We start from the raw sequence: 26,192 nt of genomic DNA on the forward strand, positions 1-26,192 counted from the left end.
CCGCACAGCTCCTATCAGCCCAGACAGAGCATTCTGTTGACAGCACCTCCTTCTGGAAGCTGGTGCATCTTCCCCCCAGAAGCTGGGCACTGGGGCAGTTTCACTCCAGAACTCGCCAAAGCAGCAGAAGCACCTTGGAGATCTGGCGGTTTGTCACTGGAGACTTGAAGGGGGTGAGGATGACCCAGGAAGAGTGAATGACTTGGAACAGTTAGAAAATGCTCTCTGTGTTCTAATGTGATGGTGCTATAGCCTTTAATGACCCCTGTGGCCTGGCACATAGTGTTCAAACTCCTGAGCTTGCTGGTCCCTCCCCATATGACTCATCTCAAAACATCAGCTAGAGAACAGAAACTTGTTCATCATATATTCAGACCCATGTGTACATATCTGAAGGACTATTGAAGAGAATCTAACAGAGCAGGCAATTGTCCTAAGAAACCCGTGTGTGCTGGGAACAAGGGGACTCCACAGACTGGGCACTTTCCATCTGATGGACACTTTCCACCAGGGGGAGCAGGGAGTAGACAGTCCTGTGTGTCCCTCAAATCACCCAGGCCTGGGACCAGCACTGGATCCTGGCTGGCGGGGGGTCGGAGCTAGGGGGTGGGGAGTGGGGGTTGGGGGTAGGAAAAGGACTGAGAAGGAGGAGAAGAGTGGAAGCTGTTTCAGTAAAATCTCCGTGGCAGGGCAGCACAGAGCACCCTGGGCTGGTGAAGTCTTCTCTGCTATGCAGGTCACTTTGGCAACACTAAAGGCAAGGGATGGAAGCTGCACCAGAAACTGGAGAAGGATGAAGAAATCATCAGGAGGGGCCCTCATGATCAGGGGCACTGATAGCAAGAATGAAAACCCATGGGAACGAAGCAATTGCTGCCAGGACAAAATTCTGTAGAACAGGAGGTACTTTGGATATGCTCAACCACATGGGAGGAATCTTGGTGGACCTGAGTTTCCTCCTAGAATCCATGGAGGCAGGGCCAGGAAATGCAAGCTTTTGACTCCAACCATGACCTAATGTATATGGAAGGTGGTCTCCAGCCCTTGGAAAGTAGGACTGTGCTTATTCCCATAACCTACCCCACCACTTACGAACAGAAGGCAGTTTGCCTGAGCTCTTCCCCTGCATGATATGCACCCCTGTTTCCTCCTTGACAATAGAACCCACCACTAGGGCAGTTGTGAGGATTGATCCAGTCCCTACATGCGGAGTGCTTTGAGTAGCATCTGGCACACCGAATGGGCTCTGTAAGTGTTGCCGCCTCTCTACCACCACCACCGTCATCTTCACCCTGAGGAAACAGAATGGCATAGTAGTCCTGGACCCAGATTGTGAGGGTCGGCATTCCAGACCCTTCCCTCTTATTAGTGGCAAACCTCTGGGGAACATGTTTCTGTTCCCTCTTCTCTGAGTGAGGGCAATCCTGACATCCATGCCTCAGGGCTGTGCCAGGGATTCAAGGGTCCAGGGTCCAAACTAAGAGCTGGTGTTCAGTCTGGTCGTCATGCAGAGGTCTCCTACCCCTGGCAGCCGAGCACCTCATGGGACAACTGTCAGCCTTGCTGCAGTGTAGCAGCGCACAATGCCCGCCCCCCCCACTATGTGGAATACTCTCCTTTCCCCCTTTTTTTTTTAGGGCGTGACTCAACCCCATCTCATCCAATAAGTCTCCCTCCCACAGTGAACCTGCCGTGTCTGACCTCTGGCCTAAAGTGCTCACACACACTGACACACGCAGGGTGTCCACTGCCTCAGGCACATGCTTGGGACTGGAACCCATGGAGATATGAGGAACAAGGTCTTAAATTAGAAAGGTCCCTGCCCTCAGACTGAGATCCAGGGGGAGACAAAGAGACGAGGGGACATTTGACCCAAATGACAAACGTCACCACAGGAATAAGCTCAGGGATTGACACAGAGAGGAGATCCTAACAAGGAGAGTGTCTGGAGAATCAAGCCCCTGTGCGGAGTCTGGAAGGGGGAGGAGCTAAACCACAGAAACTTACCCTGTCTTGTTTCTGGAGGCCCGATGTCTGACCTCAAAGTATTGACAAGGCTGTGATCCCTACAAAGGCCATAAGGGCGAAACCTTTCTTGCCTCTTCCAGCTTCTGGTGCCTCCCAACTCTGCCCCCAGCTTCACGTGGCTTTCTTCCCCTCTCATCTCTCCTTTGTGTGTCTCTGGTAAGAATATCTACCACCAGATTTAGGGCCCATGCAGATAATCCAGGATGACTGCATCATGAGATCTTTAACTTAATTACATATGCAAAGACCCTTTTCCCAAACAAGTTACACTCGCAGATTCCAAGGGTTAGGATGTAGACATACCTCTTAGGAGGCTACTATTCAGCCCCCTGCACAGACAGTGGAGTAGCTGGAGTGAGGGACAGTGGCCAGGAAGATGGGTTGTTTTCTGTTCTCACACAGGTGCTCTGGGACTCTGAGCTTAAGTCACCCGTGTTGACTGTGGAGCCCTCCCGCCTCTCAGGATCTTTGAACTCACTGCACACCTCATGCTGCCAGCAGCGCTGTTATCTCCCCAATTCCCCCCAACACGCATGTGCCAGTGGGGACGAGCAGACAGGTAGTCCCAGAGAGTGGGCCTCAAGGGAGGGCTCCATGGAGCAGCGCAGCTGCACGGGGCTCTCCTTGGAGTGTCAGGGTTCTTACCAGCCTCGAAGGTGGGCCCTGGCCAGGCTGGCATGCTCCATGGCCAGAAAGGCAGTTCCCTCCCTCTAAACTGGGCTTGGAGCCACCTCCCTGAAGCCAGCCCCCACCCCCCCATGCCCGGCATTGGTCATCTGGTAGTGTTGGTTTCAACTTCCAGCTCTGCTACTTCCCTATGGGAGAGACTTTGGACCTGGGACTTAACTTCTCTGCCCCTCTGTTTTCTTAACCATAGACAGACAATAAATCCTTGACCTGCTGGTCTCAGAGGCATATTATGAAGACATGCAACATAAAGGGTGGCACATTGTAAACATGATAACATAATGAATTCAGTTGTCCTTAGTCTGTTTTGGTGTAACTTGTATTGGCAAATATTCAGAGCTCACACATACACACACACAAACTCACTTGTATTTCTGATTAATACCATTGCTTTATGACCTGGTTTCCTTATTTCCTGGTTACATGGTTGTCATCATTTCAATCTGTACCTGCAGATTCGCATATGTTATCATAGTTCCTGGGTTTGAGGGTTGGACAAGAAGAAATATTTCCTGCCTCTCCATAAGACACAGAGTTTTTGAGCTCAGGGATACACCTCTGTCTCTCCATGGTAGTGGGATTTCAGGCCAGGAGGGAATCAGTGTTACTGATGAGTGGGCTGACTCCCGGAATCAGAGGTACTTCACTGACTTGTCCTCACACAGCTGCTCTGCTGATGGCTTGGTGACATCCACATCAGCCACTGCAGGTGTGAAAAGCACGGATTTTGCAGGCCCCTACCTGATGCCCCACAAACTCCCCTTGGTGGGGACTCAGACTCCACTGGGGACAAGGCTGACACAGCTCTTGATCACCTCCTAGAAGCACAGTATCTGTCTTTGCTGACGTGGTTTCTTTAAAGCTCATAGTTTGGGTCCTGCTGAGAGCAACGGCATCCCAGGCAGATTTTTCCACAGCCTGCCTGAGCCCTCCAGCTGGCTGAGAGCCCGTGGACTCTGGTTTGCTGATTGGTTTGCCCCAAGTTTGAGGGAAATTCTTCCCCATGGATCAGAAGAGCACTTACTTGCTTGGCCTGGGAAGGAATGAAATTTTACCCCACATTTCTAGGTGAAGAGTGGTCAGTAGCCACAGAAACTGCTGAAATTCTACCCTGGGAATAGGGAACCCAGGTTCCACTCTCTGCCACTAGTTGGCTGTGTGACTCTAGGCAGGTTACTGCACCTCTCTGGGTTTTAGTTAATTAACTCTTCTGCACAAATAAGAGGCTTAGATCTAATGAGGTCTTTGGCTTCTTCCTGCTAAGGCTCTGAATGGCTTATTATTCTGGGGCCTGCACTGGTGTGTGTGTGTGTGTGTGTGTGTGTGTGTGTATTTTGGGGGTGGGAACCACTATTTTTCTTCATCCCCTCCTTATACACTCTGCTGATCTGGAGAGCACACTGGGAGGGTCTGAGAGAAACCCTCCCATGGATGATTTTCCCACAGCACATTTTGCTCTTCTTATTAATTCATTCAGCAAATATATGTTGCTGAATATGCCAACACTGGTCTAGGGACCGAAGAATTTTTTGTGAACAAAAGAAGTGTGATATCCCTATCCCTATGGAACTTAGGCAATGGATAATAAACCAGAGACAATAATATACAGTCACACAGTGAAAAACTGCAAACTAAGCAAGTCGGGGAAGGGTGCACTGAAGAGTACCAGGAGGGGAGACGCCAATTTTAGATAGAGTGGCAGGGAAAGGCCTCCTGAGTGTCATGGAATGAGAGTCCAGAAAGAGGGGATCCCAGAACCCCAAGCTCACATGGAGCCTGACACAACAAGCAAAGAGATCCCCTTGGGATCGGCTGTCTCAGTCAGGCAGTGGTGGGAAGATATGAGGGTGGGGAACATGGGGGTCTCCTCAGGGGCACTCAGAGCTCTGGCCCCTTCACCTGGGGCCTGGGGGCCCTGGAGCAAATGGCTAAGTGCCGGGAATGCAAGGAGGAAAGACAGGGTCTATAGGAGCCTCTGAAGGACACAAAGCATGTCGTCTCGTTAGCATCTCTGCCCAAGTCAACACCAACCAACACTCATGCTTTCCCAGAAGCAGCTCTGACCTGTGAGTCCTCAGTTACCTCCTTCTTCTCTCCATCCTGCAGAGCCTGAGACCCCCAGGGCTCTGCCCACCTGCCTTCCTGCCACATGAAGAGCCCATCCACCCCTGGCCACTGTCTGTGACATACCGCCCCCCACCCAAGGATGACATTGTGCCCAATCCACTGTCCAAAATCCCCCCAATGCAGCTCTTCTCTACAAGGTGGTGCTGCCAGAGGGGAGGTGGGGGAGAGATCTGAGTGTAGAAATGTGGCAAAAGAAGAGAAAAAAATGTGGTAAATTAACCAACTGACACCACATTTGAGGGCAATGTCATTGCAGCTGCTGGGATGCAAGTCAGGCTGCTCTGGCCCAAAGCCCTGGGTTATTGGAGGGAGGAGCAGAGTGGGTCTTCATAGGTGGGTCCCCAGCACAAAAATGTAGCCCTTCTCCCCTTGTCTGGGGTCCAGCTTTTGCCAACATTCCTTGGGCCTTTCCTGATCACCCTCTTCTCTTCAAGAAGACCCCTGGCCCCCATTGCTATGGCCTCTCCCACCTAACACCAAAGTCCCTATGAGACACACAATGATTTGGCCTCCGTAAGGGCTTTAAAAATAGACTGTGGATCCCCTGGAAAAAAAAAAAAAAAAAAAAGAAAAGAAAAGAAAAAAGAAAAAAAAATCCCTGGCTAAAAATAGCTCTCAGCATCTAGGGGAGGAAAAAAAGAAACTGCAGCAAAATTCAACTGGAGCAGTGACTTTCCTGCCTCTGATGTTCCAGGTCAGTTACAGCAGTGGAGAAGGCTGGGAGGGAGGGAGGCAAGGAAGATGGGGGTCCTACAAGGACAGGGAAAGGATTAGCATGCCAATCTACAGCACACGCCGCTCTGCAGCCCCTGACTTTTGGTTCTTGGACTCCTTCCTGGTCCCAGCAACCAGGCAGCATTCAAGACAGCAGAAGGAAGCTGCAGTTGGCAATGGGGCTGTGCAGAGTAGCGCAGAGGACTTGGGGGCAGGCCTTGCCCCACGAGTTCAAGGAGAGAAGTACATCAGGCTAGGATCTGATGTTGAAAATTCCTGCCCGCCAAAGAGCTGCAGAATGGCTAAAGGTTGAGGGCAGATGCTCTGTCTTGAAGAGCTACTGCTTTTGCACCCAACAAGGGACAAAGCCTTTCTGGAAATTTTCACTAGAAAAGTCAGAATTTATATCAGGACATCATTTGGGGGGGAGGGGAGAGGAGGCTCTCCATAGGCTCTTGTTTAAGATCCCTTTCGGTGTCTGGCAGGAAAGAGAGCCGTGTGGGACAGAACAGCATGGAGACACGGTTTTGCTTACTAAAAACACTTTAGGAAGTGCGGTCAAGGTGGGAACTACACACATACACACACATGCACGCCGCTTTTCATTTAGACCTATGAAAGAAGGACTCCGCTCCTTTGATCATGCCAAAAGCCATCACAGTGAGCTGGAGAAAAATCAGGCAACAGCCTGAGGAGAAAGGTTTCTGGTCCCTCCATTTAGCTCTAAGTATAGGGAATCTATCTGAACATAGGATTTGCATGTTTTGGTCACAGGGACAGGAGAAGGTTCATAAACTAATTAGAGAATTACTGAAGGCAAGGGAAGGATCGCTTAGGAGAAGTATGGGTGGATCCAGGAAATAATGCACCAACTCCCCAAACTAAAATTTTACTGCCTATGTTTTGATACCATAATTTGCCATAGAGTTTGTAGCCCCATGTGCACACAAAGGTACACACTTACACACATACCGAAACTTGTACCTCAAATGAATTAGGGTTCAGAATACATATGCAGTACACCAATGATCCTACGTGTTTTGATATTACCTAGCCTCGTTATCTTTCTCCAAAGTCACAGCGCAACCATTCTCATGCCAAGAAAGGAAAGAAGGGGCTCTTGGTGGCTGAAATACAATCCCTTCCAAATAATCTGTGGGAGATTCAGCTCTCTCCAATGTCACCCACCCAGTGGGGAGAAAAGGGTTTCCTGAGTGAGGCAGAGGCAGGATGCCATGGAAACGTCCTGTGGCAAGCTCCTGGACAGCGAGCACTGTGTCTGCTTTGCTGCCTGCCTGCCTGCGGTGCTGCTCAGAGCCCAGGAGTCCCCAGATGACACTGGTTCGCAGGGCACAAAGAGGGGGCATATGAGAGCTCCTGGACACATGTCTTTGCAAGAGCGGGGCAGGAAGATACCCTATGTGTCATTCTGTGTGTTCATCTTGAGGACTGCCTTACTTGGTCTCTTTCCCCCTAAAGAATTCCTTTGCCCTCCCCACCCCAATGAGCAGTCTGATCAGCACCATGGCTCTTGGCTGCGGTAGACAGGGACCTCAGAGCTGGCCAGCCCATCTCAGACCTGCACCCCTTCCACAGCACACCTGGGCGGGAGGTGTTTTGCTCCAGTCAGCCCGGTGCTCCCCCACTGTCACCTTGCTCAAGCGCCTTCCAGTCTCTTCTCTTCTCTGGCTACAAAATAGGGGTAGTGATCATCTCCTGTCACCTGCCCCTTCTTGCCTACCGGGGTCACCGTGAGTGCGCTTTGAGACAACGGGAGGCAAAACAAACAACTTGAAAAGCAAACAATCCCCGCCCCCATCCCCTCCCTCCAAGCCCGAGTCCCCTTTGGTGTCCGCGCACAATGAAATCCTTGTGCCTCGCCTGCGGTTTTGCTCCCTCTCCTCAGTACTTTTCCTCTTCTCAGACGCTCAGGCGAGGGAAGAAGCGGTTCGTGCGCCCCCTGCTGGCCAGAAGCTCCCTGCAGGAACCTGGATACTTCCCTCAAACACGGTAATTAGCCAGTAGGCAGCTCATTGACTAACAGTGGGAGAAGGGACTGTCCTGGTTTCCTTGGAGATGGAGCTACTCGCGCTTCTATTTCGTGGACTGCTCCCTATAAGCTCGGCAGCCCCCAGCTTATTATTTGCACTGTGCTCTCTGCGCTAGATGTAGATGACAATGAGAGTCCTCACTGAGCTCCCGGCCAATGATACTCGAAGTGTGGTGTCCAGACCTGCAGAATTGGCATTAATGGGAGCTTAATAGAAATGTGCATGCCTGGGACCCTTCTCAAACCTGAATCAGGAATTCCTGGGGTTGCAGCCCAGAAATCGCATTTTAAAAAGTTCTCCAGGTGATCCTGATCCACAGTGAAGAATGAGGACTGACCTAGACCAAACGTGCCCTGGTATTCTGCTCCTATTAATGTCCAGAAAACTTTCTTGACTATTAAGGCCCTGGGCAAGAGTAAAACTGAAAAGTACTTTTTTCTTATTCCAACACTGTATTGACTGAAATGATGTATTGATTGGCATAAAGAATGCCCCTTCCCAGGTTTGCCTCTAAGAAACCCCCCCTCCCTGTCATCAACTTCCTTTTTCATCAAAACCCAACTTGCGACCAAGTCTGTACCATTGAGGCAGCTTTGAGAGACTAACTAGTGCTTGGAAATTAAGAGGAATGAGGACCCCAGCCCTAGGATGTGGGGCAACCTCACAGAGCCCCTGAGGAACTGACACTAGCCTGTTAAAAGTCAGGTGAACCAAAACAAACCAGACAATAAGCAAGTCATTGTTGACATAGGGAATGCAAACCTGAGCCCTGCTTTTCCACTTCTCCAGCCTACTGCTGTGATCCTGCTAAGCAGAATCACTTTTTTTTTTAAAGATTTTATTTATTTATTTGACAGAGAGCGATCACAAGTAGACGGAGAGGCAGGCAGAGAGAGAGAGAGGGAAGCAGGCTCCCTGCTGAGCAGAGAGCCCGATGCGGGGCTCGATCCCAGGACCCTGAGATCATGACCTGAGCCAAAGGCAGCGGCTTAAGCCACTGAGCCACCCACGCCCTCAGAATCACTTTTGATGAGTTGGCTAGTTCCAAGAGGTCAACCTAATGTTATTGTTACTGATATATTTAAAGATGCTTATGTAGGGGCACCTGGGTGGCTCAGTCAGTTGAGCATCAGACTCTTGATTTCTGCTCAGGGTCATGATCTCAGAGTCGTGAGATGCAGCCCTGTGCCCAGCTCTGCACTCAGCCTGGAGCCTGCTTAAGATTCTCTTTCTCCTTCTCCCTCTGCCCCTCACCCCAACTCCATTTCTGCTTACATGTGCATGCTCTCTCTCCCTCTAAAAAATAGTTAAATAAATAAAAATAAATAAAAGATGCTTCTGTAGAAGAGGAAAACCACTTTTAACACCATTTAAGCTACAGAGAGCAGAGAGTTGGACAAACTGAGCACGTGCACTCGAATGTTTCTAGCAGCAATGACCACAATAGCCAAACTATGGAAAGAACCTAGATGTCCATCAACAGATGAATGGATAAAGAAGAGGTGGTAAACACACACACACACACACACACACACACACACAGGAATACTATGCAGCCATCAAAAAGAAATGAACTCTTACCATTTGGATGGTAACTCTTACCATTTGGTGGATGGAACTAGAGGGTATTACGCTGAGTGAAATAAGTCAATCAGAGAAAGACAATTATCATATGATCTCTCTGATATGAGGAATTTGAGAGGCAGGGTAAGGGGTTGTGGGAGGTAGGGAAGGAAATAATGAATCAAGATGGGATTGGGAGCGAGACAAACCCTAAGAAACACTTAATCTCACAAAACAGGGTTGCTGGAGGGTGGCGGGGGAGGGATAGGGTGGTTTGGTTATGGACATTGGGGAGGATATGTGCTATGGTGAGTGCTGTGAAATGTGTAAGTCTGATGATTCACAGACCTGTACCCCTGGGGCAAATAATACATTATATATTAATAAATATTTTTTTAAAAAGAAGACAAACTGAGCCTTGGTCTGTTGCATGGGAGATCTTGAATATCATCAAGCCCCTGCTTGGCAGAGGAGGGAACTAAGGGTCAGAACTGAAAACTGACTCTAAAAGAGGAAGGTTGTACCCAGATTGTCCCCTATCTGGGTAGGAGCTCAAAATAACTCAGCCTGATTCCTGACCTGGTGAGATTCCAGAAAATCTCTGCAACCAAGTGGTATTTGAACTGGAAAATCATTTTTTTCAAAAGACACTTGATTTCTTTGCAATGTTATTGCCTAACCCCTATGGCTAATTTCCCTCCAAAGAGAACAAATTGGACAGAAGTCCCCAGGATGCCAGGCCTCTGTGTGGAGTTTCCAGAGCAATTTCCTGCTGCTCCCATTGCTCTGTTGCCTTTTCCAGGAGGTTTGCTCACCCCCCTCCTACCCCCAGCAAAGTACCCCTGAAGAGGCCCACTTGATTTCGAAGGCCATAGGATCAGAGAGCCTTTGAAGCCCTGGTTCCAACCACATAGGCCCAGGATCTCTGAGCAGCTATGGTTACCATTGCACATAGCACCTCCTCTTGCTCAAGCATGAGGGGTGAGGGGGGGCAGGTCATCACCCATTTCACTGGACTATGAGCTCCTCAGAACTGCTGGAAGGAGAGCCAGGCAGCTCCCAAGGAAAGGCAATGCAGACTCTCAGCCCTACACAGATTCACACAGCAGGCTTGGTTAATCATGCAGGGACCCTGTGGAATGACCTAACTATTGCCTCATGAACTCTTCCAACCAGGAGGTGCCATGAGTACCCAAGAACAGCTCTGGGTGTCTTTACCCCACCCCTCATTCCCCCCATTCAGCCTGTGGGAGAAATACAAGTGGTGGTGGCTCCCTCTAGTGGAGTTGTCAGAAATGGAAATTGGCGGTGAATCTTAACTGGGGAAGTCACCTGCAGGAGATTCACAGCTGATGAGTGTGGGCCAGATTATCAGGTATGTCAATTCTATTTAAATACAGTTTTTGGAGGAAGTTATTTTTGTTGTTGTTTTTAATCACCTCCAGCATGGGAGACTGTGGCTTCAGGGACAAGCACTCTTGATCTCTGGCTTATTGGCCTCAGGGTCAGCAACATTCCAGAAGCCAGAGTGCCAGAAAGTTCTACCAACCACTACCACACCATTGACAAACCCCTTTCACTTCTCTGGGGGCTTTCTGGGGGTTGTGGGGTGCAGGTCAGCTAGCTGATCTCCATCTCTTTGATGCTCTATGACTGAGTTGAGCTCATAGGCTTTTGTTCATCCAGGAGGAAGACACAGGATTGCTCATAACCTCCTATGTTTGGAGGGACACTGATGGTCACGAAGCACTTTCATGAACATCACTCATTGTGCTCTCAGAACAGCCACCTGACACACCTTATCCTGATCTCACTTACTCCCAGGCTGGCTGGGAGTTCTGAGACTGAGCTGAGAGATGGAGGATCCTCATGTAGCCCACAGAACCAGATTCCTGGCCAAGAGTTCCATCAGGCTTGCTGGCTTGAGTTTGGAGCTCTATGAAAATGAGATTGGCAAGTCGCATTCTTCTTTAGCAGGAGAAGAATGTCTGTGTGACCAATCCCATAGTAGGAATGATAATAATGATGATGGTGAACATTTTGACATGCATCCTGTGGGCCAGGCACAGTTCTAGGCACTGCTTAAATCTTAATTCACTCCATCCTCACAACACCCTATGCCATAGGTGATCCATAAGCCTACCATTCTTGCAGATACCAGAATAATTTTACTAAGAGTCAAAGTCGCCTGGCTATTATAACTGACTGCCACTGAGTATAGACGCTTAATAAGAATTGAATCAACATGAATCTCCCTAAGCAAGGGGAGAGGGCTTTCATTTTTCATCATGTACCTGGAAATTAGTTTGCCTTCAATTGTCCACACTGTCATATGGTGATTTCCAATAAGAAATATATGTGATCTTCGTCCTGTTTCTCGTGCATCAAGGTGTCTCCTGCTTTGTTAATGAGGCAACTTCTGGACCTTACCTAAGGAGAGAGGTTATCAGCCAGGAGAACCAACCATGTTATTAGAAAGTTGGAACTTCTAGTCCCTCCCCTCTAACCTCTGGGGAGAAGAGAGGAGCTGCAGGTACAATCAACTGCCATTGGCCAATGATTTAATTAATTGTGCCTATGGAATAAAGCCTCCATAAAACCCCCAAAGGACAGGGTACAGTCAGATTCTGGGTTGGCGAACACATGAGATTAGGCAGAGCAGCCCACCCATAGCAAGCATGGAAGCTCCATGCCCCTCACCCCATATCTTGCCTAATACAGCTCTTCATCTGGCTGTTCCTGAATTAAATCCCTTCATAATAATCCAATGAGTTGGTAAGTAAAATGTTTCCCTAACTTCCCTACGATGCTCTAGCAAATTACTGGAACCCAAGGCAGGGGTTGTGGGAACTGGTCAGTCAGAAGCACTACCTGGACTTGTGCCTGGGGTCTCAAGTGAGGTAGAGGCAGCAGTCATGTGGGACTGAGCCCTCAGCTTTGAGGGATATGAGGCCACCTCCAAGGTAGACAGTGTCAGAATGAGTTGAATTGTAGGATACCCCACTGATGTCGAAGAATTGCTTGGTGATATGGGAAAAATCTCCACACATTGTAAATGGAATCAGAATCATGCACATGATGGAGTTAAAGATCTCAGAATTACAAAGTGGAATGAGATATTGGAGATTATTTGGTCCAGTTCTCCATTTTTCAGATGAAATGGAGGACTCGGGGATAAACAGGTGAAAGGTCTTAATGTACATCACATAGTGAGTTTAGTGGCAGGACCGGGACTGGCCCCAGGGCCCCGGAGTCTCAGTCCAAAACTCTTTCCACTCTACTATCTTGTGACCATCATGCACTTGAGCAGATGAGTAGAGATCCATCCAACCCCATTCCTTCTGTGGCCCACCAAGGTCCCTTATCGATAGCTAGCCATTCTGAGCTCAAGCAAAATCCTTCTGAGAGTGGCCAAAGGCACCCAAAAGTGCCTAGTAACTCACCTAAAACAAAAACAATGGTCACCCTAGAATGGATTGCTCCACAGACAGTCAGATGGCAGAGAACAGGGACAGTCTGAGGGTAGCCTCTGAGATTAGGCCTCCTGTTCATGACATAAGGGGAGCCCATTGTCCTTCATCCGTCTACTCTGGGCAAGGCCTCCATGAGTCCTCCTTAGGAGCCATGATAGTGGTCTTCTCAGCCTCCTGATGACTTTTCTTCTTTTTTCAGACTGATTTGGGGTTCTGCTAGTCTATCTTATGCACCCCAACTTTTCCTTCCCCATTATCTCTGCCTCAGGGAATTTTGATCTCTTGCTTCTTATTTAAGTTTGACTTCCACAAGGATGTGACCACACCTTGCCTGTCATTTCTCGGCTGGGACTAGTGTCAGTCATGTCCCCAACTTTCCAAGGAGTGGTCTGAGTTGAAAGAGAACCTTGTAGGCAACCTCTCTTTACTGCTCTGTGGCCATAGACTTCAAGGCAGTCTCCTGGTCCCAGGGCAGTCTGCTATGAGTATTCTGTGATTTCGCTGAGAAGTAGGCTGTTCTACTCTTGTTTGAGTGGGGGAGAGTGAGGAACGTGCAGAAAGTAGTGAATAAAATCAGGGGGTGGGTGTGTGGAGTGGGGGGACTGAGAGACTGAGAATGTCTCACGGAAGCTCAGATACAGCTCATCCCAGACATAGGTTCAGGAAGAGAGCCTGGCAGGAATGACAACAGCTGCAACTCTCCCACTGGCTTCCTGGAGAAGAGCTAAAGTGGGGGCAGGTGTACAGCCTGCTTCTGTAGATGAGGGTCATCCTACCAGCCAGTTTCTGGGAAGGGGCCACTGGGCCTCCAGCCACAGCCAAAAAGAGTAGTATAGCCTCCACATTTTCCCTTTCTTCCACACACCTTCAAACCCCCAATGCTAAAGTCATCCATGATTCTCTCTTCCTCTCACACCCACCCCCTCCCCAATTCCTTCTGTCATCACCCCCACTACTGACATTGGTCCAACCTGCTACCAGGTCTCCCCCAGACTATACCAACAATCTCCTAACTGGTAAACTCTATTAAATTTTATTACTTCTCTACTCAGAACCCTGGAGGAAGGACTTCCTTCCAACTCAAAGTATAAGCAAAGTCTTTCCAGGAGCCTCAGAGGTCCTGCCTGAACAGTTGGCCACCCATCGATTTCAGGTTTCTTGTCCTACTCCTCTCTTGTTTGCTCATTGTCCTCCAGCCATAGTGAAAGACACATTGTCCTCCCTAATGTTCCTAGAGCATGCCAGGGATGCTCTGACCTCAGAGTCTTTGTACTTGCTGTCCCCTCTATCTAGAATAATTCCCCCATGTACCCTCATGGTTCACCCCTTGACGTCCTCCACTCTTTACTTAACATTACTTTCTAGGCCAGGCTTTCCCCATCTCCCCTACTTTAAGCTGATCTCCACCCCCACCCCCCGCTGTATTCCATAGTCTCCTTTCTTTATTTTCCTCCATCACCTTTACACTCATCTAGCAAACAATATACTTTAATTATTTATCATACTCATTGCCTGCGTCCCTGCACCAGAACCTAACCTCCATAAGGACATGGATTCTTGCTCATTTTATTCATTGTCCTGGCACATAGATACTCAAGGAACACTTGCTGGTTGAAGGAACAAATGTTAGACACAAGTTAGTAAATAGACCTTCTTAGGAAATGTCAGAGTTATGGGGCTCCTCTAGTAAGAAGAGATGCTTAGGAAGGAAAAGGATGTATACATGTACATGTGTGCATGTGTTTGCGTGTGTGTGTGTGTGTGTGTGTGTGTGTGTGTGTGCTGCAAGACAGCTTGAGAATCTCTTCACTTGTAATAAACAATGTGTGAGTTCTTGATGACTCGTATGTAAGTGTTTTAATGTTATACATTAACCAGAGTCAATACCTCATTCATTCATGTCCTCACTCACTCATTCAGCAGACATCTTACTAGTGACAATGCTGTGTCATGTGCTCTGCTAGATATTCAGGGGGCACATGGCTAAGAACATGGTCCCTGACATAGGGACTTCCACAGTGTGAACGAAGCCCCACAGTCAGCACATATATGGGAGGGTCCAGGCATTACAGCAAACGGTAACCCCCCAGACACACTTAATTAGGAAAGCAGTCAGGGGGGAAAATCAGCCTCATCACTTGGAAGAGTGACAACCAGGTAGAATTTCCCATTCTAGAGCACATGGAAGGAAGCTGGAGAGAGGTAAGTGGGCAGAAAGGAGGCACCTCCACAAAGTAATCTTGCTCTCCTTCCTCAGAGAAAGGCCAGGAGCAAAGAACTGTCCATGACAAGAGCAAGGTGGGTCACACACCAGGAAGAAGTCTTTCTGGCTCCCAGGAGACCCTGCACACAGCATCATCTGGGTCCTGGGAAAACCATGGGAAATAGAACTCTGACCATGACATTTGCCCACAGGCATGTATATAGAAGAGGCTAACAACTCCTGGAGCACAGGTTGCCTTCTTAGAGAACATCCCCTGTCCACAGTGAGGTCAATGCAGAAGGTAATTGAGCACCTTCTCTGATCATCTGCGGGTGGCGCCCAGGAAGCTGCCCAGGTGCTCTGGCATCCTGGACACCCACCTGCTTTTGTTATGAGTACCTGACTTGTCTTCTTAACTTAGCTGTTAATTTCTTCACTCAGCAAAACACACAGCCTCTGGGACTTTGCCATATATTTATTGGTTAGTCTTCATGGCCACCCTTTGCCTGGGTGGGTCTGTAGCACAGCCATGCACTTTCTGGCATCCCCTGACCTTGACCTCCCCATACCCGGTCTCTTTTGTGCACACCCTCACCTTTCAACTTCACCCCACAGCCTCACCCCAACATCCTGGGCCCCATCTTTAATGTTGACAGGTCTGGTCTCAGCTTTTTTTAGTCTGGTGACTGCTTGTGGGAGGCCACTGGAGAGATGTCAGGCCGCATGATCCAAGGAGGGGTCTCCTCTTCCTGAGAAGTTGGGGGTCCAGGCCCTCTGTGTCCAGCTGCTACCAGAAATGTATGTGCAAGTCTCCTTGCTGTGCCAGCGCTTTCCCTGCCAGGAGAATCAGAACAAAAGGAAGTGCAGTTAGCTATATGAGAGTGAGCTGCATGAGCCATGACATCAAGAACCCTGGAACGGTTCTCTAGTCTTTTGTCAGCACCTCTGATACAGCAGTGGTGGTCCCTGACCTGGTCCCCACTTCTGGGCTCTCTGGTTCACTCAGACTATACCTTCTACCCCAGAGACCCAACAAGGGTCTCTCCCACGCATCAGCCACTGCGGAGCATACCACCCTGAAGCGACTCCTGCAACAGTTGTCTTTAAATACCGTGTCACTAATTCTCTACCTTGAATGGAATCAAGTCCAAGCAACATGCTCAACTCAGAGGCCCTGTAAAGTGAAGCTTTATATAATCTGTTTAGCTGGGCTTCCTTCTCTCTATCTAATGCCCTCACCATCTACCTTGGTCCCAGAGGCCCATCTTGGATCCTCAGTTTATACCAGGCAAAGCCCTCCCTCCATGAAAGAGTTCTGGCCTCTGCTTCCCTCCTCCCTTGCCCGGCCCATGGGATGCTCTTGTGTCTCCTGCCCACATTCTTCAGTCCCACCTTCCCAGCCCGGCTCCACCATCTTCATGAGCTTCTCTGGCCATCCTAACGTGATTGATCACTCTCTTCCCTGATTTCCTGCTGCCTTTGTGGCCTGCCCTATACCACACATGCACGTAGTTTTCTAATTGGAAAGTGTGAGATCCAGGGCCCACAGTCCTATGTTCAAGGCCTGCCTCTACCAGGCCCTGGACAAAGAAAACTAGACCCCTGACTACTCCCAATGTGAGGTGCACGTGTCTGATCTTTGTGATCACGTCAAGAGCAGGCCAGACTTTAGCTAAACACCAGCAAACTAACAACTTCTTGCAACGTCTATCTCTGCATGTATAAAACAAGGGTGACCATGGACAGACTACGACCAGACAAGTAAGCCCCAAGCTGCTTTAGAGCTACTGCAGGGACCTGGTGAAACTGTTTTGGAAAAGGTAAGCCTTGCCAACATGCCAGTAGGTATTATGGGGCCTGTGTAGTAGCCTTCTGCAGAAGGAAAAGATTTAAAATTTAAAATTTCAATTATTTGGGAATAAGCCCAAAGATTCGTAACACAGAGTTACTGTAATTTTAGTAAAGCTCAAACGTGATGCAAAAGGATACTGAAAGCCTGATGATCTGGGGGCAGCAACTCATCTCATGACTAAGTGTCACTGACCTCATGGCATCAGACTCACAAAACCAACACCCACATGCTTTCCAGCGGTGCCACCTGTGTGGAAACCTCTGTCAACAGTTTGTTTCTTTGTGAAATTCGAATGGCCATCAAGTGAAAGAAACAGTCTAATAAGTGGTAAAAATAGTAAATAAATAAATAAATAAAGTATATATATATATATATATATATATATATATATATATATACACACACACACACACACACACATTTCACTCTTGGAGAGGTTGTCCCAAGGGCAAGTGACTACACCTCTGACCTGAATTTCTTTTTAACATAACTGAAATAAAACTTAAATAGGTCTAGAAAATGAAGTTGAAGAAATGTCTCAGAAAGTAGGAAAAAAGCACAAAGACAGAGAGTAAAGTGAGTATGATACTGTGATTTAAAAGAAATATACTGTGATTTATAAGAAATATATATAAAATGGGGGTTCCTGGGATTGGCTAAGATGACTAAGCATCTTATACATAAGATGCTTTAATATATATATATAAGATGCTTTAATATATATAATATATTTTTAAAAAATCACTGAGAAAGCATCTGACCTTGAGTTAGAAGTGGCAGATTAAAAACATGGGATTTTTTTTCCCCTTCTGAAACCCTACTAAAATAACTGTGAGGGAAATTTTCAAGGGGCAGGGAGGTAAAGTTACAAAGCCAAGTAAGTCAGAATAGCAGATCAAATCTAAGTGAAAGCCAATGCATAGTGACAGGAAACCGCTGGAGGAAGAACGCTGGACTTAGGAGAGGGACAAGATTTGAAACGAGGGTGCCTGAAGATAAAAGTCAAGGAAATGTGCAGATTTGCTCCCGGGGAACCCATGGAGGCTCTGGACCTGGCAACACCAATACCTTAGAAACAGAATCAAGGCAGAGGTCTAAAAATTGGTTGCAGTTGGGCATACCTATCTAGGTCTCCTCCTCAGTTCCATGAAGCCACTTACCCACCTGATGCTCATCAAAGAGAAGTTCGAGAAGAAACTAAACCAGAAAGGCCGGGATTTAAGGTCATAGGCATATACTGAAAGTAGGAGGAGGTACATGGGGCATGAGCGTCTACATGCTCATTGTGAAGTCTGCCGCCTCCCCCACCTTGTTCCCAGAAAATCAGGAAGGCAACTGGAGAACTTCTTCCTGGAGAAACCAAGGAATCCAAGAGGAAATGCCTCTAGACATCTAGAAGCACCCAACAAAATGGCTTAGTCTCCACTATATCACTGTGCCATGAGCTCTCCACTCAACAAGCCCCACAGACACAGAGCCTCCATAGCCCTTTACCACCTCACTCTTGAAAATAAAGTTATCCTCAAATTACAAGTACCTGAGGGAAGACTTGAACAGGCCAAAATAGACAAATTCAGAGAAAACAGAAAATGCCAGAATCAAAAGAGAAAAAAGTTTTAAAAATTTTTGGAAATCCTCAGATAAATATTTTATCTGCCAAACAAGAACAGGTTGCTATAAAGGAGGAACCATCCAAGAAGAGAAAATAATTCTAGGAAATTGAAAGTATAATAGCTGTTTAAAAAAATTCAAAACAGTAAATGTAAAGATCTAATTGGCTTTGTTAAGTGATTCATGAATCAGACACCATCCCACCTAGCAGGAAAGGGGAGCTCTGAGTAGTACAAAATCGAAGGTCTTATAATGAAGGGGTGGGGCAAGAATGTTACCAGGAGAAAAAAAAAAAAAAAAGGAAGGAAGGAAGGAAAGGAGAGAGGGAGGGAAGAAGGGAGGAAGAAAGAGAAGAGAAGAAGAGGAAAGGAGAGGAGAGGAGAGGAGGATTGTTTCAGGCAAGGTCCCTTCCCTGGAGAGAAGAGTTGGGGGTCTTTTCATGCAGATTACCTTATCTTCCTTTGGGAGATGGAGAGGACCCAGGTGACAAATTGCCTCCAGATTGATTGGTTTAGCATTCCACTCTTGGAGAGGTTGTTCCAAGGGCAAGTGACTCCACCTCTGACCTGAATTTCTTTTTAACATAACCAAAATAAAACTTAAATAGGTCTAGAAAATAAAAGTTGAGGAAATGTCTCAGAAAGGAGGAAAAAAGTACAAAGACAAAGAGTAAAGTAAGTGTGATACTGTGATTTATAAGAAATATATATTCTGGGGGTGCCTGGGTGGCTAAGATGACTAAGCATCTTCCTTCAGCTCAGGTCGTAGATTTCCAGGTCCTGGGATGGAGATCCATGTTGTGGGGGCGGGGGGCGGTCCTAGCTCAGCACGTCTACCTCTCCCTCTGTCTTTCCCCCTGCTTATGCGCTCTCTCTCTCTCTCAAACGAATAAGTAAAAATCTTTAAAAAGGAAAAAAAAAAGAAATATATATTTTGGTCTTTGCCAATGGCTCTGGTTTACAGCTGCCAAATCCCATGTAATTTCCTTAATGATTAGAGCAATAAGGGCATATTGTTATATTTGCATTTTGTTCTCAGTTTCTGATATAGCTTCAGAACCATAGAGGTGAAATGGTGTGTCCTTTACAAGCAAGCCCCTTTGAACCACACCTGAGTTTAAGTGAATACAGCAACTTTTGGGAAGCCCCTAAGGATGGGGGCAGATTGCCAAGGGAACCAACCAGGATTAGAGACTTGGCACTTTCCATCCAAACTCCCCCTCCCTCTACACCACCCACAGACCTCCTGGGAGAGAGAATGGCTGGAGGTTAAATGGGTCATCAATCGCCAATCCATCACAGCCTATGCAAAGAAGCCTCCACAAAACCCCAAAAGGACATGGTCCAGAGAACCTGCAGATTGGCGAACATGTAGAGGTGCTGGGAAAATGGCACCCTCAGAGAGGACGATGAAGCTCTGTGCCCTTTCCCCAACCTTGCCTTGTGCATCTCTTCCAACTGACTATCCTGAGTTACATCTTTTTATAATAAGCTAGTAATCTAGTAAGTAAAGGGTTTTCCTGTGAGCTGCTCTACCAAGGTAATTGAACCAGAAGAGGGGATTATAGGACTCTCCAAGTTATAGCAAGTCTTAGAAGCACAGGTGACAACCTGGACTTTCTTTTGATGTGTAAAGTGGGGAAGAGAGCGGTCTTGTGGGACTGGAACTTTACATGTGGGATCTGATCTGTGTCCAAGTAGATAGAGTCAGAATTGAGTTGAATCGCAGAACACTCAGTGGGTGACCACAGAATCTGGAAATTGCTTGGTTTTAAACCACCCCCGCCCAAACAAACACACACACATTTTGTGGCCACTAGTGCTGTGAGTATAGTATAAGAGTAGAGGACACACAGGAATGATTATTCCTTAGAATAAAGACATTTAAGAACCAGCCAGGAGATCCAAAGTCAGTTAATAGGAATTCTGAAAAAAAGGGACTAGACAAAACCAGAATAGAAGAAAATAACCAAAGAAATAATTCGAGAAATCGTTCAAGAACTGAAAAATGGGCATTTCCAAACCAAGAATATCCACTAAACACTCATGAAAAGGGATAAAAATATACCGACATCAAGGCACAGCATGATGAAATTTAGGAACTGGGACAGCATCAGATTCTACCAAAAGCAACACTAGAAGCCAGAAGACAATGGAGATGATTTTCAACCCAAAATGCTATATTATTCAATGAGGATAGGAGGATGTCTGTATTGCTGGTGAGAACTTTGGTAAGCCCATTCTTCTTTTGGGAGAATAGTGACCGGTATCCATCAAATAGTGGACAGGTATATAGAAAATTAAGCAAGAAAAAAGAAGATATTTAGTAGCTCTGGAGGAAAATAAAAATCACAAGAAAGGAAATACCATAGTACCCCACTCGGCTCAACAAGAAATAATATTTACTGTTATAATAAAGTAAAAGAGCATACTTAGCTGATAAACATCATGTCCATATTAGGCTGAGAAGGTATGTGTCTACATTGTGTAGAGTACTATAGATGGTGTAATAAAGAAAAATCCTTATCATCCATAATAGGAAGTGAGTTTTTCCAAGACTTAAAAAATTGGGGGCGTGAAGGAGGGAAGGAATGTAAGCGCATTATTGAGAAATATAGTCTACAGATGCAAATCTAGAATAAAGAGCTAAAAAGAAAGATAAAAGAGATTTTTTTTTCTGGAAAGTAAAGCATAGGGATGGCGAGGAGTGGGGGCAGAGACCGTTAATCTTGATTCTAAGACTTGTTGAAATAGCTTACCCTTTTAAGCCTAGACTAATATTTTAATTTAGAGAAAAATAAATAATTCATGAAAATTTCCTTAACCTGAAAGACACAGGTTTCTAGATTGAAAAACCCAAGTTCCAGTTTTGTCAGATATAACAAAAACAAACAAAAAAGATGGACACTCAGTTAAATTTGAATTTCAGATAAACAGTGAGTAAACTTTTAGCAAAAGTATGCCTCAAATATTGCAACATTAACTCATAACTTATCTAAAATTCAAATGTAATGTGTCCTCTATTTTATTCAGGAACCAGAGGCCCAAATTACACATATGAATGTACATGGCACGACACTAAAAAGCACTGGGGATAAAATGGAGATGTTAACAACTTCCAGAGGGAAAAAATGTCACATGCAAAGACATCAGAAAAGCACTGACTTCTCACGGCAAGATGGGAAAGTTGAAACCGTGGAACAACGTTTTCAAAATTCTGAAGAAAAATAATGTCCATCCTGAAATCTTATACCCACACGATCATTAACCAAGTCTGAGAGTTGAATAAAGGCATTTCTAGGTATGCAAATGTTCAAAACTCTGCCTACCACTATAAGAGGATTTGCCCCACAAAAAAGAAACAAGGCAAGAAAGAAGGAAGTATGCACTACAGGAAGACGGAGACCCAATGGTAAGAGAGAAGGGAAATGAATTCCCAGGACAAAAACTGTGCTGGGCAGAGAGACCGCAGGCAAGATTGGAATGGGAGAATGGAAGTCTCTGGAATGGAAGACTCCAGGGTTAAAAAGGGAACTGATGGAGAGCCGGATGTGTTTGGTTACATGGAAAATGGTCAGTGGACAGGTTTTTCCACGTCTGTTGGGGAGTTTGGAGAGAATTATAAATAGATGCACAAAAAATTAAGCAGGTGAAGAAAATGCTATTAACAAAATGCTTATAGGAGATTAAACGAACATTATCATCGTATACAGCTTGGCAATGCAGAAAATAATACTTGAGAGTGATAATGAGGTAAATGCAAAACACTGCTTTAACCAAAAAATTATGCTGGAGGCAGAGAAAGTGGGCATATGGTGTCAAAAGGCAAGAGGAAATGTCCTATCACTCTGAGAATAAAAAAAAAAAATCAAAGTCCTGAGAGTGGCCTACATGGCCCTACCCAATCTGTGGCCCAAGTTACCTCTCTAATCTTACCCCTATTGTTCTCCCCTCATTCCCCTTCCTCCAGCAAAAAGGGTGTCTTTGCCATTCTAATCCTCAGGTACACTGTATGTCCTTCTACTTCAGGGCCTTCGCATTTGCTTTTCCTTTGCTGGGACCATCCTCTTCCTGTACGTCCGCAGGGCTTCTCCTTCCCGTCCCTCAGGTCTTTGCTCAGACGCTGTCTTCTCTGCAAGGTCCTCCCTGCCTCCACTCGCATTTAACACTCCCTTCCTCAGCATTCCCAACATCACCCCCATGGATCCTTATTTTTCTCCATATTATTCATAACCCTTCTATGTAAAGCACCACCTCTAGATAACGAGATAGTTAGACTGGTATTTTATTTAAACGTCTGCTTATTCTCTCCACTGCAGTGAAAGCCCTACAAAAGCAGGGTGTTTTGTTCACTACGTGTGTCCATGATTTGTTCACTAATGTATCCATGCCTGGAACAGTGACTGGCACATAGCAGGAGCTTTACAAATATTTGTTAAATAAATAAAAAAAAAAAAAGAATTCAAGACAGAGCAATATAAGCATTTACAGAGAAAAATAAAAGTAAATACCAGAAACAAACTGTTAAAATTATTGAATGTGATTACCTCTGAGGACTCAGGGCCTGCTGGTTTTCCTCAGAAGCCTTTTAGTATTATCTGGCTTTTTAAACCATGTACATGTATTGCTTGAATAAAAATCAAATGATTTCTAAATATGCTCACTGCTTTCACCCCCTACACACTCCTGAATCATATTTAATTTTGATACCAAAAGGAAGTGAGTATGGGATTCCCTACACTTTTATATTATTAATCCTAGAAGCTATCCTCTTCCTCTCCTCCACCTCTTTCTCTCTAATAAATGTCTCTAATCCATCCCCATGTCCCGAAGCCCTCATCCCCTTCATGGCCCTCCAATTCATTCACCTTCTACCTCCAAAACTACTGCCCTAGCTCCATCTTCCTCCCAGATGTTGCATAAGTTTTTTAATAGTCCCCTATATCCTCAGGCCATCAGCCTATTATACCATGGAAGACTAATACTTTCAAGTACAAATCTGACCACATCACTCCACTGGAACTTGCTTTAAATATGCTCATTGTCATACTGCTCGTCCACTAAGATGAAGCTCTTAATCCTCTGCCTTACTTGCTTGCCCTTTCCCTTGCCACCCCAGTCTCCCATGCTCATCTTCTTTTTTCCATCACAGGACTTTTGCACATGCTGTTATCCCTGCCTGGAATGCTGTTTCTAGAACATTTGCCTACTTCCATTCTGCTCATCATTCAAATATCAGCTACAATAACATTAAATCAAATCTCCCAATTTTAAGCTCTTAGAGCACAGGCATGTGGATATCTGTACTTGGTCACATTTGTCACAGTTGCAGTTTTACATGTGGGCTGACTGGATTAGTATCTGCATCCACCCTCACCATCAACACACGCACACACATAAACACACACACACTCACACACACACATATGCATGCACACATACTTACAATCTCGTCACTAAAGCAGGAAATCATTTTTTATCATTATATCCCCACTCTCCAGAATATGGTAGGAATTCAATACCTATGTACTGATCTATAGATACATCACCTTTTACTACTGAAAACACCACTTTGCTTGGGTTTGAATAAGAGTTATTTATCAGTCTCATCGCTATCCTAAAATACTAGGACTTGGAGACTGCATACTTTTTTTTTTTCTTGAAGTCCTGCAACTCACTCTTCTCTATACTTCCAGTTCTCATCTGCACATATAATTTCTAGAAATGTGCATTGATGTAATATGAGCAGAAGATTATGTGTTGTATGGGGTGTCTATCTGGAGAGCTTATATATTATAAAACCTTTCCTTATACCTAGCTTTTAGATATTGTCATCCATAATACATTTCTAGCACTTCACATATGATCTGTAAATGCATTCTCTTCCTTCACAATTCAATACACATTCAGTTGTCTGAATTCTAGTAAGCACCTGATTAAAGCTAAAGATTCAGCACTTTAGGCAAAACTAATGATTTTTATCTTGTTTCAGTTCAGTGAAGTTTAACACTTACATTTTGTGCTTTAGCCAAATTATTACACGTTCTTTGCTGTACAGGGACGACAGGGGACACTGACCAGTTGATAGGGCCCATGAAAATGACCAATTTTTAGCTAGTGCACAAAACTCCAAGTCCAGCGTAAGACAGGGCACTTGGAGGGGGGTCTAAATTTGAACATCTAATGTTGAGCACCTCTTGTTTATGATTCCTGCACAAGTAGAGACTATCTGCTAACCTGACATTAACTTAACCCTTTGCTGACTAAAACAAGAATAAATTAATCAACTGTTTTCTTTTGACGTATTTAGAATTGAATGAGAAGCCAAATATTCTTTAAATTTCCTTCTAGAGAATAAGACTCCCTATCAGACACAAGCTAAAATAGTCATGGTGAATCCTAAATTTCTCATGTCTACAATGTAATATCATTGAACAATACTAAACTCAAGAATTCCCCACGCAGGTATTTTTTTCTTTTTATTTTTAAGATTTTATTTATTTATGAGGGAGAGAGAGAGCGGGGGTGGGGGGAGAGGGAGAGAGAATCTGAAGCACACTCTGCACTGAGCATAGAGCCTCGTGTGGGGCTTGATTCCACGACCACAAGATCATGACCTGAGCCGAAACCAAGACTTAAGTGCTTAACCAACTGAGCCACCCAGGTGCTCCCCCCATGCAGGTACTTTTAAGGACACCTTCCTTTGCCCCCAAAATCAGTCTCTGGAAATAGCTAGCAGGGGTCACTCTCCAAATGGACTGCCTTCCCCAGGGCGGGGCCATGTCACATGAGAAGGAGAAGGCTGGGACCAGAAATCTGGATGATCCTGCCTCTTGGTGGACCCAGTGTGAACCACTGACTGTGTCAGTCTTGTATCCACACTCGCTTCCTTCATCACTGTTTTCAAAGTTAGGCTCAACAGCTCTTCCCCAAGTTTTTTGCCATTTCTGTGAGTGATGTAGAATTTGGCATTCCTTGAAAACTTGAGCTTGATAAAATTTCTTGCTCCCCTGGGTGTATCACCAAAGCCCTACACCTTCCTAGAAAGGTGGAAAAGTAGCACGCAGTGAGTTGAGGGCTGGGGTTTGTGCTTCAGACAACGATAGTGGCACTGTCGGGACACTCTCACAGCTTGGTGTTCACATTACCTTTAACAGCATGTGCGTCCATTTTCATCACCAATGAAATGCCGATGAAACAAGGTACCATTTAAGGGGCGCCTGGTGGCTCAGTGGGTTAAGCCTCTGTCTTCAGCTTGGTTCATGTTCTCAGGGTTCTGGGATCGAGCCCTGCATCAGGCTCTCTCTGCTTGGCAGGGAGTCTGCTTCCTCCTCTCTCTTTCTCTGCCTGCCTCTCTGCCTACTTGTGATCTCTGTCTGTCAAATAAATAAATCAAATCTTAAAATAAATACATGAACAAACAAACAAACAAGGTACCATTTAATACCCATCATGTCAACAGCCCACCTAGAATATTCAGAGCTGTTTGGATGCCATGAACATCTCATACAGAGCTGATGATTTCTTCTGTTTCTCTCTTAATTTCAATAACCACCCCTTATCGTTTTTCAAGATAGAAATAACTCTCTGATCCTAGAAAATAGACACTCATTCACCTTGTTCCAGCAATAAGGGCCTGCAGAAAACTATAAAAGAGAAACTGAAAATCACACATATCCCTTCTACACAGAAAACACGCGTGCGCACGCATGCACACACACCCACACACTGCTTTTGGAGTGCCACAGAGCTGACCTAAGCCCAGTTACTCTTGTTCATCTAATAATTGAAAACATGGATTGAAGCTGCCTCATGTCATGAGGATTTAAGATAGTATTGTTGTATAAGGCATAGTAACTAGTAGCTGGAAGCTAAGGCCATTAC

General features: G+C 45.9%; 1 protein-coding gene across 3 annotated transcripts in view; it reads right to left on the bottom strand.

Annotated features, from left to right (window-relative positions):
- Nucleotides 1-15,303: 15,303 nt before the first annotated feature.
- The window catches only part of KCNA6 (potassium voltage-gated channel subfamily A member 6), a 43,717-nt gene continuing 32,828 nt past the window's right edge, over nt 15,304-26,192 (bottom strand). For 2 of the 3 annotated variants that reach the window (XM_082739685.1, XM_082739687.1), the window contains exon 2: nt 15,304-15,680. Coding sequence is in view for 1 of the 3 variants with exons in the window: in XM_082739687.1 (XP_082595813.1) it covers nt 15,561-15,680 (120 nt within the window). In the remaining 2 variants the exon portion in view is untranslated. Of the gene's footprint in view, nt 15,681-18,759; nt 18,884-26,192 lie in introns of all 3 variants that reach the window. The other variant, XM_082739686.1, reaches the window with a different exon arrangement.

The sequence above is a fragment of the Mustela nivalis genome, assembly GCF_964662115.1.
Source record: "Mustela nivalis genome assembly, chromosome: 7".
NCBI lineage: Eukaryota > Metazoa > Chordata > Mammalia > Carnivora > Mustelidae > Mustela > Mustela nivalis.